A 12,032-nucleotide genomic window follows, 5' to 3' on the forward strand; every position below is an offset into this window, starting at 1 on the left:
TGGACGAGTTTGGGGGGGGGGGGGAGAATTGCGAATGGGCAAAAAAGAAATAAAATGAATTCACATGTATTGCCAATAAATGAGGCAGAGATAAAAACCAAGACTGACAGTATTTTATTCATTCAATCTTATGTTGCAAATCTACAAATCAAGATTTTTGATTAGTAATTGAACGACATCTGATGCTCTTTGGTTGAAAAAATTCATACACACTGAGTGGTCAAAAGAAAAAGTCATAGTATATTTCAGGCCTCAGGGTAAGTGCATATTATAGCTCGATATGTTGTTTCTGTTGGTTGGACTGTACCCAGCAAAACTGTGAGAAAACAAAATAAAGCCAGATGAATTTTTCAGCGTAGAGACTACTTCACTTCTGAAATATAGATGGCAGCACTGAAAAGTCAAACAACACTACATACGCACTCAGACTTGGGTACACACACTTTTAGCACAACTCACTAGATAGTAAATCACCCATAGATGGTGATAGATCTGAGTTGTGCTTAGTTTGAAAGAAAGCATAGAGACGGCCATAGGTATCCATCAACAGGAATTTTCTTCTATGAAAGTGATGATGTATTCCCAGGATGACAATGCCGAGATACATTGAACTTGAAATAACATTGACTGAAAACTGACTGGAAAAGCACTAAGCATTATACAGACAGATTTTCTCCCCATCCGTGATCTAAGCATAACTGGCTACCTAAACATCTTACAACAGAATAACAATGGTGTGTGTCATTAGTTTTTTCACTGATCAACCAAGAATGGAAATGAATAAATGATACAAATTAGACAGGAAAAAAAGGGGGAATAGCCACAAAGAAAATTGTAATTGAAGGATGCCACCAACTTGTTTTTAGATTCGACAGTGGCGACGCGAATGCGAAACTTTTAAAAATCCCTGTACATATTGGAGTATAAGACTATTTTTTTAGTTAGGCAGTGTACTTAGGTACCCCCTTGCATTGTTTCTGCATTGACTTTCATTCATTTCCTCTGCATTTTATTACGGATATGACTGAACAAATCTTCTAAAGAAAATAAAAATTCAAAAGCATCCTGGCAAAATGCACTCTCAGTTGAAGAGCACTGGTGCAAATTACATTTCTGCAAATTACATTAAAAGTAAAAAAATGCCTCTGCACTAACATCATGCATACAAACTAATGATGAACATACTAGTATTACCTCTCCACTTAAACCAAGTGAGACAAGCCTAGTGTCCTGACCAAGGAAAGATTGTGTGTCAGTTGGAAATGGACTATCTTGTTCCACTTTGCCAGTGACCAAATTGAAAACTGCATAGCTTAGACGTTCATTATTTTTCAAAACAGCATGAATACCTTTATAAAGAATAATCAAAGACATAAAATGTGAATAAGGCATGGTCATTCGCAAAATAAAGGCAATTTAAATTTCCAGCATAATCGAACAAAATGAATGAAACCGAATGAAATTTACAGCATAAGCTGTAATTAAAGTAAATATTTATTTCAAAGATGATCAAGATAACAGATCAGTATTTCAATAAATGTTCATTTGTCCATATATGTTCAGCACAACACAATAGAAATAAAAATACTGTAACCTTGTCCGTCAACTGCCATAGCCAAAATCTGTCCTACATCTGCAATATTCACTTTACGTGGAAATCGCTGGAAGCAATCCGGTGCACGAGGAGAGGCACCACCTTTCATGACAAGAAGTTCATCTTTGCGAAGTAGGCGACAATCTTGAAGAGCTACTGCTATGTCATCCACTGACGAACTTGTTGATGCATAATTAGATGCTGATGAAACATTGGGTTCTTTGACTGAGAAGCGAACTGCGGCATAAGCTCCATCAACCTGTAACACACAGATGAAGAGAAGAAAATTTAAGTAAGAAAAAAAACTGACCAATCATCAAAATTCTGTAAAATGGTTATCTATTTTTAAATAGTGAAGGAAACCTCAAATCTGAATCACAGAGTAATTTTTGAGATGAGAAGACGTTCAATCATGATGCAATATACATTTCTCCAATTTTTCCAGTACATACAATACAGAATATTTGCAGCATATAGTATTAGGTCATGTAACAATTTACACCAAGCTGGAGACACTTCCTTTTTGCATTACATATAAGATCCATACTGCTTTCATTCAGTCACCAACGGAACTAGAAATGATCTGTAGCAGATCTGGGTTTTTGTTGACAAAAATGACAGTGGCAAAAAGTGGTAAAAAATTAGAAATACATAATTACATTATGAATTATTATTTATTCACTATTGGTATAGTGGTTAGAGTGCCGGATGTATAGCGAAGAAGGTTGTGGGTTCGATTCCCTCAAATCCGGCTGAGATTTTCTTTTTTTCCTCAGCTACCTCGTTGGGCATTTTGCCTGTTGTGGCCTCGTATTTGTATTTTTCACGCAATTATCAATCATTTGAACTACAATTGTGTTGGATACAGTTTCCACTATTTATTTTTCATATTACTATTATTGATGAGGTGGGAGCTTTCATGTATGCGGTATGTACCTGAAGCAAAACTTTTTACGCATGTTTTTGGCAATGTCATTTCCCTTAAAAAAAAATCAATACACCAGAAAAAAACTTTGCAAATCATTTTCATACAGTTTTCCTTTTGTGTATAAAGTTATCACCATTTGTTGAATAATGTAATATTTTTTATGAGGTGGTGAATTTAAATAAAATTTGGTTGTCATAATTATCAACTTGAATAGCAGGGAAAAGATGAAAATGCTATCAAAAATCAGAATACAATGTTTGTAATTATATTCCATTGTATGCTTCTATCCTGGCTGTGCAAGATTTGTTACCTTTGCACATGGCCAAATTTCACAAATTTTGCCATCTCTTTTTATAATCTTTGGAAATAATCCATATATGTATTGTCTGATGTTTAAACAGCAAGATACTATAATGTTTGCTTTAATTTTAGGAATTCAAAAAAAAAAAAAAAAAAAAAATTGACGACAGTCTTAACAAAAGGTTCAAAATAGAGATACCGTAATGTAATCAATGATTGTGATCAACACACTAGAATGCAACAAGCATATTAACTTCACTGAACCTTATCAAAAATAATGAAAAAAAGTAAGTTCAAATTTTAAATTCTTTCAATTTTTTTTTTGCCAGGCGGTTTTCTCCCACTACAGCAAAAACTTGCCAACCTTGATCTGTAGGGATTTTGTCCCCCCCATTTATAATTAACATCTGAATAATGGAGGATACACCAGTGATATTTTTTCATAGGTAAAATTCATAGGTTCATAAAAAAAAAAGTGCTCTTGCAAAATGTAATAACCAATACAATACAAAGAAAGGGCTTTTGCTTTCCTTATAGTACACACAGTAGCATCATAGGCGTACATAGAATTTTCTCGAGGGGGATTTCAGACTTTTTTCCTTCTGGGGGGGGGGGGGGGGGGTTAGAACCCCAACTTCCCCCTTTGCGTACACCAACATGTAGCACAGCACATTGAAGTAGGGACTTTGTAAAATATATGCAGGTATATTGTGCTGCGGAAGAATGTGTGTATCAGGCATAAACAACACTCGCTTTCCACCAGAAATCCACTAAATACTTACTTTTAAGTGACGCACACTCAAAGGACATATTGCAATATAAGGTATGGTAAAAGTACCTAATCCCCCAACAATGTGTTAACTTTAACAAATGGCCCTCTACAGTGACAACAATAGAGAGTTGATTTTTTTGAGCTCGTAGTAATATCCAAAGTCTCTTTCCTTGATGTGTTGTGGGTGGAGAGAAAAATCTCAAGTTTTTTTTGCCCATGGTCCCCTCATTCCCCAAAGCAAAATATGCTGAAATCAGTGCTACTGCAGAACAACCAGAAATAATGTTAAGAAAAACAGAAAACACTATTATGGAAATTGCAGAACATTTCCAGTCAGCAGAGGGCTCGTTGCAGAACAATGCAAAACATTGTTTTGGGGCCCTCATTTAGACCCTTGAAGCAGAATATACTAAAACTTGTGATGTACCTTGTAGAATAATCAATGCTACTACTTCACCATACATGCACCTTATACATATTCCTTAGTGGAATGTCTAATGAATTGGTTTATATGCAGGAATGTGTTGTGTGTGTTATATGTGGAACACTAATATATTTATATTGTCAGTTGTGCTTATTTTATGATCTTGCTGACATATGTTTTCTTTTGTAAGTATCATATTAAAGGTCTGCCTGCTCTTTGTAGAGACACTTTTAAAATTGGGAGACCAACAAGGGTTCTCAAACTTTTCCCACTCATGTGGCGCCCCTTCCCTTAATCAATGCTTATACATGACAACCCAGAGCAGTTTAACAAAGAATATTTTCGAGAAACCTTTGTCGATGTCCTCACTCAGTAGCATCCCCAGAAAAAAGGCTTGAAGCACACCACGGAACACAGTTGGAGAACCCCCGACGAATTTAAAATCTGATTTCAGTTAAGAAATTAATCAATTTACCAGAAATCAGCTTCACTTGTAAATTAACAGAGAAACATACTTTTATCACTCGGCCCACAGGTACATTTTTGACATCTTCAACAAAAATTACATCCTTCAATGCCCAGGGTTCCTCCTCTTTTCGATCAGAATCATCTTTGAAAGGAAGTGAGGGTCTTGCTTTTCGTTCTGTATAAAGAAAGAAAAAAAAAATTATCGAAGCAGTATGGTCAGGGCCATAAAATATAAATGAAATAGAATGATTACTATAAAAAAAAACAAAATTGTTTGAGAAAGAAAACAGACTGTTAAAGAAAACCATACTGTGAGGTAAAGGACTGGATGATGGGTCACTGCACGTTGATGAAGCAGGAGAAGGTGGTGGAGGCATTTCTTGTCTATCTGCTTTACTTTCTGGCTTTGGTGATTCTTTAACTTCTCTTTCAGCCTTTTTCTCACTAATACAACAAAAGAAAAAAAAATTACATCAATTAAAATTTGATAAATGTCAGTGTTTTTTATTTTAAAAAAGCAATCATATTATACAACAGGGTCTCACTGCATTGTACGAAGGTGTTCACATGATACAAGGAGACTGTATCCAGGAAAGTGAAGAATATTTATTTCTGACTGAAATGGATGGACAGGAAGGCAAGTAAAGTTTGGGAGGTCTCATACATACAACATTATGTGTACCTAGAGATGAGACAGGAAAGTATTCTCCTCAATGTAAAAATTAGAGAATATTCTTCTTTCTTTATAATGAAAAAATTTACTAATTTTGTTTATATTATGAAATATAATTCAGTTTTAATCAGGGTTGTCAAATTTGCTCCCTGGATAGATTTTTTAGCCTAAAAAATCCAGGTTTTTTGAAGGAATATTGTTTTCGAAGAAAATGTGTTGCTTTCAGGTTAAAATTTTAGTTTCAGCTTAGTTTATATATTCCAAAAATTGCTGCATAGTGCAGTGTTTAGAATATGTATATTTTGAAATATTTTAAAATGATTTTTTAGGAACAAAAATGGGATAAATAATTTCTTGGAATCACAAACACTCTTTTTATAATTTTTCTACCTTTTTTATGTAAGCATTTAGGTACGAGATTCACATATTAAAATATGTTACAAGAAATCGCAAACAGAAAATGTAATCATGGACCTTAGTTTAACAAATATAACCGACATATGTGATAAGTAGAGCCTGGACTATATGCATAAAATTAAAGAATTTTCAGTATAAGTGCATATTTTTGAAGGTTTATTTAAGCTCGCTCATAATTTTTTTAATGATTTTTCAAATAAATATTGTTCATAATATTTTCATAACATCGATTTTTTTTCCCGCATATGAAATTTAGTGAATTAATACATATTTATAAAGTATTTTACGACTACTAACTGTTTCATTGTACGGCTATTTCTAGAGATGTGCCAAAATGTCTGCCAATGTGTCTTCTTTAACAGACATTATATTGATGCATGTACAAATTATGGGGGGAGGTGTTCCCTTCAAGTAATACTGGATTATTCCTCCTACAATCCTGATGCTATATCCAAGAATTTTCTTTCACAAGCAAGTCATTTTTATATGAAAGGAATTTCTTTTAACATTCACAAGGACAAGGACAATTTTGGTAAATGTTGGTAGAAGTTTATGGTAAAATTTATCAGAGATCTGAAATGGCATAATAGATTTTAGCAAGTATAAAGCAAACATCTGCATTGTACATAAGTTTCATAGCCAGTAGTAAGATCAGTAAAGAAAATTATGAAATACAATATTTGATTTTTACAATAACAGATACAATTTGCATACATAATCTGTTTACAAGCATTATCTCACTCACCTTGATGAACCAGGAGGTAATATTCGAAAATGACAGGAGTCTGTAAGGTTCCAAGCAGAAGACATTAACTGGCCAACCTTTGGGATGTTTCCCGAATTAGTGAATGCCAGTGCTCCAGAATGATACATAGGACTGTTTCGCATGCATACCTAAAAATATTCATTGGGAAATGTGAATAAAGTGCATTAATAATTCCAATACAAGACTCAGGAGTAATGGATTGACAAATCTGCCAAATATCATACCAACTGTATATCTCTACGCTATATCATCCTCCCTCAAGATAAAAGCATAAATGTGCAAATTTTCAAAACATGGGAAATGACATTTGAATGTTTACACTACGCATGTTACTCTATAAGTCATTTCCCTAAAATACTTTGTAACATGCTTCAATTGGGGGGGGGGGGGGGGGGGTTAAATGTTCCTGTTTTTACACATTCGTGCTTCTGGCATGAAGGGGAGAATATATGCTCAGGACATCAAACCTAATTTTGTAAAAATGAGCCAAGTGGCACAATTATAGATCACTTAAGTGACTCGTGGCACAGTTCTAGAGCATATATTTCATCCACAGCATATTTACAGATCACTAAAGTGACTCACAATGCAGTTCCACATCACTAAAGTGATTCACTGTATAGTTCCATGCCACTTAAGTGACTTGTAACACATTTCCAGATCACTCAAGTGCCCATGACATGTGATCTGCAGTTATGACCCTCCATCTTAGAACCGACTCCTAGGTTGAGATCTTTCACAGGCCCCCTATATATAAACCTCTTATAGTGGAAAAAAATATAAGACGTGTCTCAGGCCACTGGGCCGAAGCCCTGCTGACCCTACCCTTCTGGGGGGATGGGGGCATGCCTGCGGCACTGTTCCAGATCATTTTAGTGGCCCACAAGACATTTTCGAACCAATGAAATGGCCCATACTTTCCTAAAGGTTGACACCCTTGTTCTATGCATTTTTCTACAATTTATGGCAGAATCAGAATTGGAAAAGATCCAAAAGATGGAGCTGTTAAAACAGCAGATTATAGTATTTCTGTCGAATCTCCTCAACAGGGTTAAATAACTAACTTTTTTTTGGACCCAGCCAATTCAAATTCAGGATACTAAATGGGCAAACCTCACATGGACAAAGTCGCATTAAAAAAGCCCATTGGTAGGTCATCATACCCTAATCACGAATTGTTGCAGAGATAGAGAAATTCTATGAGTCAGGCAGCCACTAAAAAAACTTGTATTGATGGTGTAAAATTTTTAAATGTTATCACTGAATGGGGGTCTGACCACAATTAAATTTTCTGAAATTATGTCGACATTCCTAATAACACTGAAAAAAGCCACCAGTCCTATAAGATTTGGATTTGAATACCTGGGGAGCCCCATCATCTTCTAATGCTTTTTCATGAATAATCCGAGAAACATGGGCCAGTTTTCAATAACTGTTTCACAGATAATTGGTTAAAAGGCAAAAAATTGAGAGAAAAATATTTTCCCTTTCATCTAGCTAATCACGGGTATGTATTTCAGAGATGGGACGAATATTCCGCTGCTATTCTGTCCTTTTGCAGAATATTCAGTTCAGCCGAATATCTGTGTAAATCTTAGCACAAAAAAAAATAATTTTTTTAATTATATTAATTGCAATTTTTTTACATAATTTAACAATTTACTGATTATACTTTATTGTATATTCATTCCTATCCCTTTCTGTGCAAGAGATTATGTCAGGGTGAAGGATAAGTAAAGTCTAGGATAAGTAAAACACGAAACTCTGAAAATAGAATTTTACTGTAATAATGTGTAAGTGAGAATGAATTACGCAAGTTAACTAACTGAAAAATGTACTTAGACAAGAAGCGTATCGAGCTACTGAGAGAGGCAAGAAACATCTAGAGAGGAAAAATAAGTTGTAAATTTTATGATGCATTAATACTTGAGATTAAATAATGGTTGAAATTTTCTTAATTAGATGTAAAATTGCAACAAGTGTTAAAAAAAAATGATTCTGTAAGTACAGTGACCCCTCTACAAACGAACGCATTGGCTTACAAATTTTCCAGCTAATGAACATTTTCAACGATATGAATGCATGCACTAACATAAAATATCCTTGTCATAAGTTGAATTTTCACACCAATCATCAGAATTAATGTCACTAGAGAGAGAGTTATTATTATCTCATGTCAACCTCAAAATCTTTTTCAGATGTATTTACACTTCCCTTTCTGAAATTCTTTGAACCATTTCATATAAAATGACAGATTCAGCCAAAATATAAATTCCATTGAAAAAAGGGGAGCCTATGTTTTCAGAGCATGTGTTCTTTCAGTGCAAGACTTAATTTTTTTCTATACTTCATAGTTAGAAAAAACTGGTGACAGATGGCAGCACTACACATAACAAGCATTACACAGAAACAAACTTCACGTCAAGTTTCACTACACGTACACTCCAACATGTACCAATTCATTAGAGGTTCTGAATAGGAATATGGATGAGGTTACATGTATGGTTTAATAGTAGTGCAAGACTTAGCACCAAGCTGAACAGTATGGGAGATTATCTTCTCTATTTGCATGTATTAGACACAGAAATGAGCTGACCAAATGGATAGAGACACTTATGAACTCGACTGGGTTGTGTCAACACAAGCTTTATAGTAGACTAAAGCTTGTGTTGGTTGTGGGAAATAAAAAGATCTTCAACATCTCTCATGTTCCTGTATATTCTCATTTATACAATTTTGAAGCTGTTCATTTTAGCCTTCAATCAGTTTTTATCACTTAAGCCCCATTCACATGTACAATAAAACATCCCGGGAAGTTCCCGGCAACAGGGATTTTCGCTACAAACCGTTCACATGAAGTTAAGTTTATGCCGGTAATCCCCCCCCCCCTTCTTTCTGGAAGTCATCACTGGTTACGTAGGTTGAACGGAAGTGATTGATTCAAGATGGTTGACGAAGGAGCTTGTAGCAGTTTACGCGGCACAAAGGATTATGGGAGAGAAGGTCGGTGTCGACCTCCAATCCACCCCAAGAAAGATGGGATTTTTTTGATGAGCTTCTCTCCCACCTTTTTCTTCCCTACGAGAAGAAAAAATATGTCATGACCGTAATTACCACCAAAGCGACCCCCAATCTTGTACATGTGAACGGGGCTTTATATAGCATTCCTTGATGTATTAAAAGAATTCTTAAAATTTTTGGCAGAAGCAAGAAAGAATAAATGATTTTCCATATAAAGCTACGGGAAATCACATTTCTGCAAACAAATGCGATTCTGGAACAAATCATCTACGTTAACTGAGGTATCACTAAAAAAATTAAGATAATATATTCTATCATTCAATTTGATCGTCAGTATCAAGGCAAACAAAAATCTTCTGGTTACCAGTTTTTTAATACCTAAATAATAAATTAAAATTAATATTTAAATAAAAACAACTAAAATTAAATATCAATCATTTTATTTTCAATTAAAAATGACAATTTTATCTATAACTTTGATGAATTTAAAAAAAATTGATATTCGGCTGTCAAATATTCAGTATTAGGCCAAGACATTAGCCAAATATATTTTGTATTCAGCCAAATCACGATTCGCCCCATCTCTAATGCATTTAAGATATTTTTTTTCTTTTTTGGCGTGCACTGACATCATGCTCATTTTATTATCATTCTTATTACTGTTGCACTGCACTTGACGGGATATCAGAGGTTTATGCATCTAACAAATAGAGGGTGATAAGTGAATTTTGAAGTTAAATACATATGTTTAAGCATGAATTTCATTATTTGTAATATTTCAGCATAATAACAGCAAAATTGTGTAATTATACTTTGATTTCTAAAAAATACAGAATTGGAATTATATTTGCTTCCCCGTGGTTCTGATTGTTCCCACACATAGAGCAATTTTTGCAGTGGTCAGTTAAAATTATTTGGTTTTCTAGAAATCCAATATTATTACTCAGTCACCGATTTGCAATTGATCAAGGCCAGCAGTTTCAAAAATCACTACAACCACTCGACCACCACAGCGACTAAAAAAATTCGAGTGGATTTACATTGAAATTCGAACCCACAACCTTCGATACACAAACCCTGTACTGTAACCATTACACCGACTGGCACACCAATATTTGGCAATATTGACGATTTAACGCTCGTTATTCGGCAACATGGGCGATTTAACGATCGTTATTCGGCAAAGTTTCTAAACAAAAATTCGTAATTCGGCGAACATGCGCTTTTTACTCCCGGAATGACAATTTTTTTCACGAAACATCGGGAATTAACATAGTGACAATCGACTACAGTAATTTCTGCTGCTTCCAGTGATGACTTTTTTTTTAAACGGAAACACTCGAATTTGCAATTTAAAGCTAAAAGGCATTGCAAACCATCTTCAGTTCCACGATCACGGACAATATCGGGGTTTCACGATGGAAAGCCCGATCAGGGGCGGATAGTTTAAGTATAGTGGAATAAAACCAGCTCTTCTTGTAAAGAAACGTTTCGTGGCTAGCAGGAACAAAAAATTTTTGGCGCGCTTTCTGAAATTCCGGGCATACTGAAGCAAAATTCGCTATTTGGCGCAGAAAAATGCGAAAATACGCTATTGGAGCAGGATGGCGCAAGATGTTAGTTTTGGAGCAGTGCGGCGCAATTGGCGCAGAGTTCCCACTCCTGTTATTAGGGTGAGTGAAAACAGAAATCAGTTTTTTTCGAAAGAAAAATTACTGTTCATTTCCATAAAATGAAAACATTTGATGTTTTGTGATTGTATTTTTAAAATTTTTCAAAAATTAAAAAACGGAATTTTCCACAAATGTTAAGCCACTGCGAGTGTAAAATACCGTAATTTTAATCTCAGTGAAAGGTTCACCACACTCCTAGTCTTTCTCCATTTACATGGATCAAAAACAATGCAACCAGAGCTTTGATGGAGCTAGTACCACAATTTCCCTTTCCTCAATGATAAGGATTAACAATTTGTAAAGCAGATGTCTAGAGTGCCGTGGAACGACTAACAAAGTGAAATGAGAAGGCCGAGATATGAAATATACAGTGGATTTCAGCTCCTGTGGGTGTCACAATGAGCTGTTGATATTGATATGTCCATCCTTGTTGTTCAGTTTGTGAAAATAGTTCTTTATCAGAATATTCTGGGAACTGCAAGTGTTAAAAGTGGTTTGAGAACCACTAGTATATAAAACACACGAGACGCTCGTTATTCGGCATGGAATAAAATTCAGTCTGGAATCAAATCTTTGTGAGTGCATTACATGGCATAGAAGGTGGAATGATTAGTAAGAATTATATCAAGTTCATCTGGTCACACACAAAAAATGATGCCACTTTCATGAACAGTAATAAAAATTTTGACCCAAATCAATAAATATACACATTTACTATTTCAAACATATCTCAAATAAGAGAACAAGCAAGCATATCTTAAGGAGTACAAGGAGAAATAAATAAAACAAACAAGATTCACCTGAGAACCAGCAGTAATTTCAGACAGGAATGACGATGACTGCTTCTTTGACTTTGCCCTCACTTTCTCCCAAAGCCTTTTGCGTTGGTTGAATGGAGCAACTCCCCTGAAAATTCAAATGATCACGCTGTACACAGATGATGTCAAGCAATGATTCTGCATAAAAGTGGAATTTCAACTCGGAATTTTCACAAGG

General features: G+C 34.9%; 1 protein-coding gene across 14 annotated transcripts in view; it reads right to left on the minus strand.

Moving 5' to 3' along the window:
• The window catches only part of hyd (E3 ubiquitin-protein ligase hyd), a 98,031-nt gene that overhangs the window by 61,519 nt on the left and 24,480 nt on the right, over window positions 1–12,032 (minus strand). For all 14 annotated transcript variants that reach the window (XM_089251791.1, XM_089251795.1, XM_089251798.1 and 11 more), the window contains exons 11-16: window positions 11,837–11,942; window positions 6,322–6,470; window positions 4,797–4,930; window positions 4,534–4,661; window positions 1,595–1,853; window positions 1,195–1,349 (exon numbers count right to left, since the gene is read on the minus strand). In XM_089251791.1, the coding sequence (XP_089107917.1) occupies window positions 1,195–1,349; window positions 1,595–1,853; window positions 4,534–4,661; window positions 4,797–4,930; window positions 6,322–6,470; window positions 11,837–11,942 (931 nt within the window). The remainder of the gene's footprint in view (window positions 1–1,194; window positions 1,350–1,594; window positions 1,854–4,533; window positions 4,662–4,796; window positions 4,931–6,321; window positions 6,471–11,836; window positions 11,943–12,032) is intronic.

The sequence above is a fragment of the Pholcus phalangioides genome, unplaced genomic scaffold, assembly GCF_987345545.1.
Source record: "Pholcus phalangioides strain wild (caught in Gottingen) unplaced genomic scaffold, Ppha-v1.0 ptg000027l_1, whole genome shotgun sequence".
In the NCBI taxonomy this organism is placed as follows: Eukaryota; Metazoa; Arthropoda; class Arachnida; order Araneae; family Pholcidae; genus Pholcus; species Pholcus phalangioides.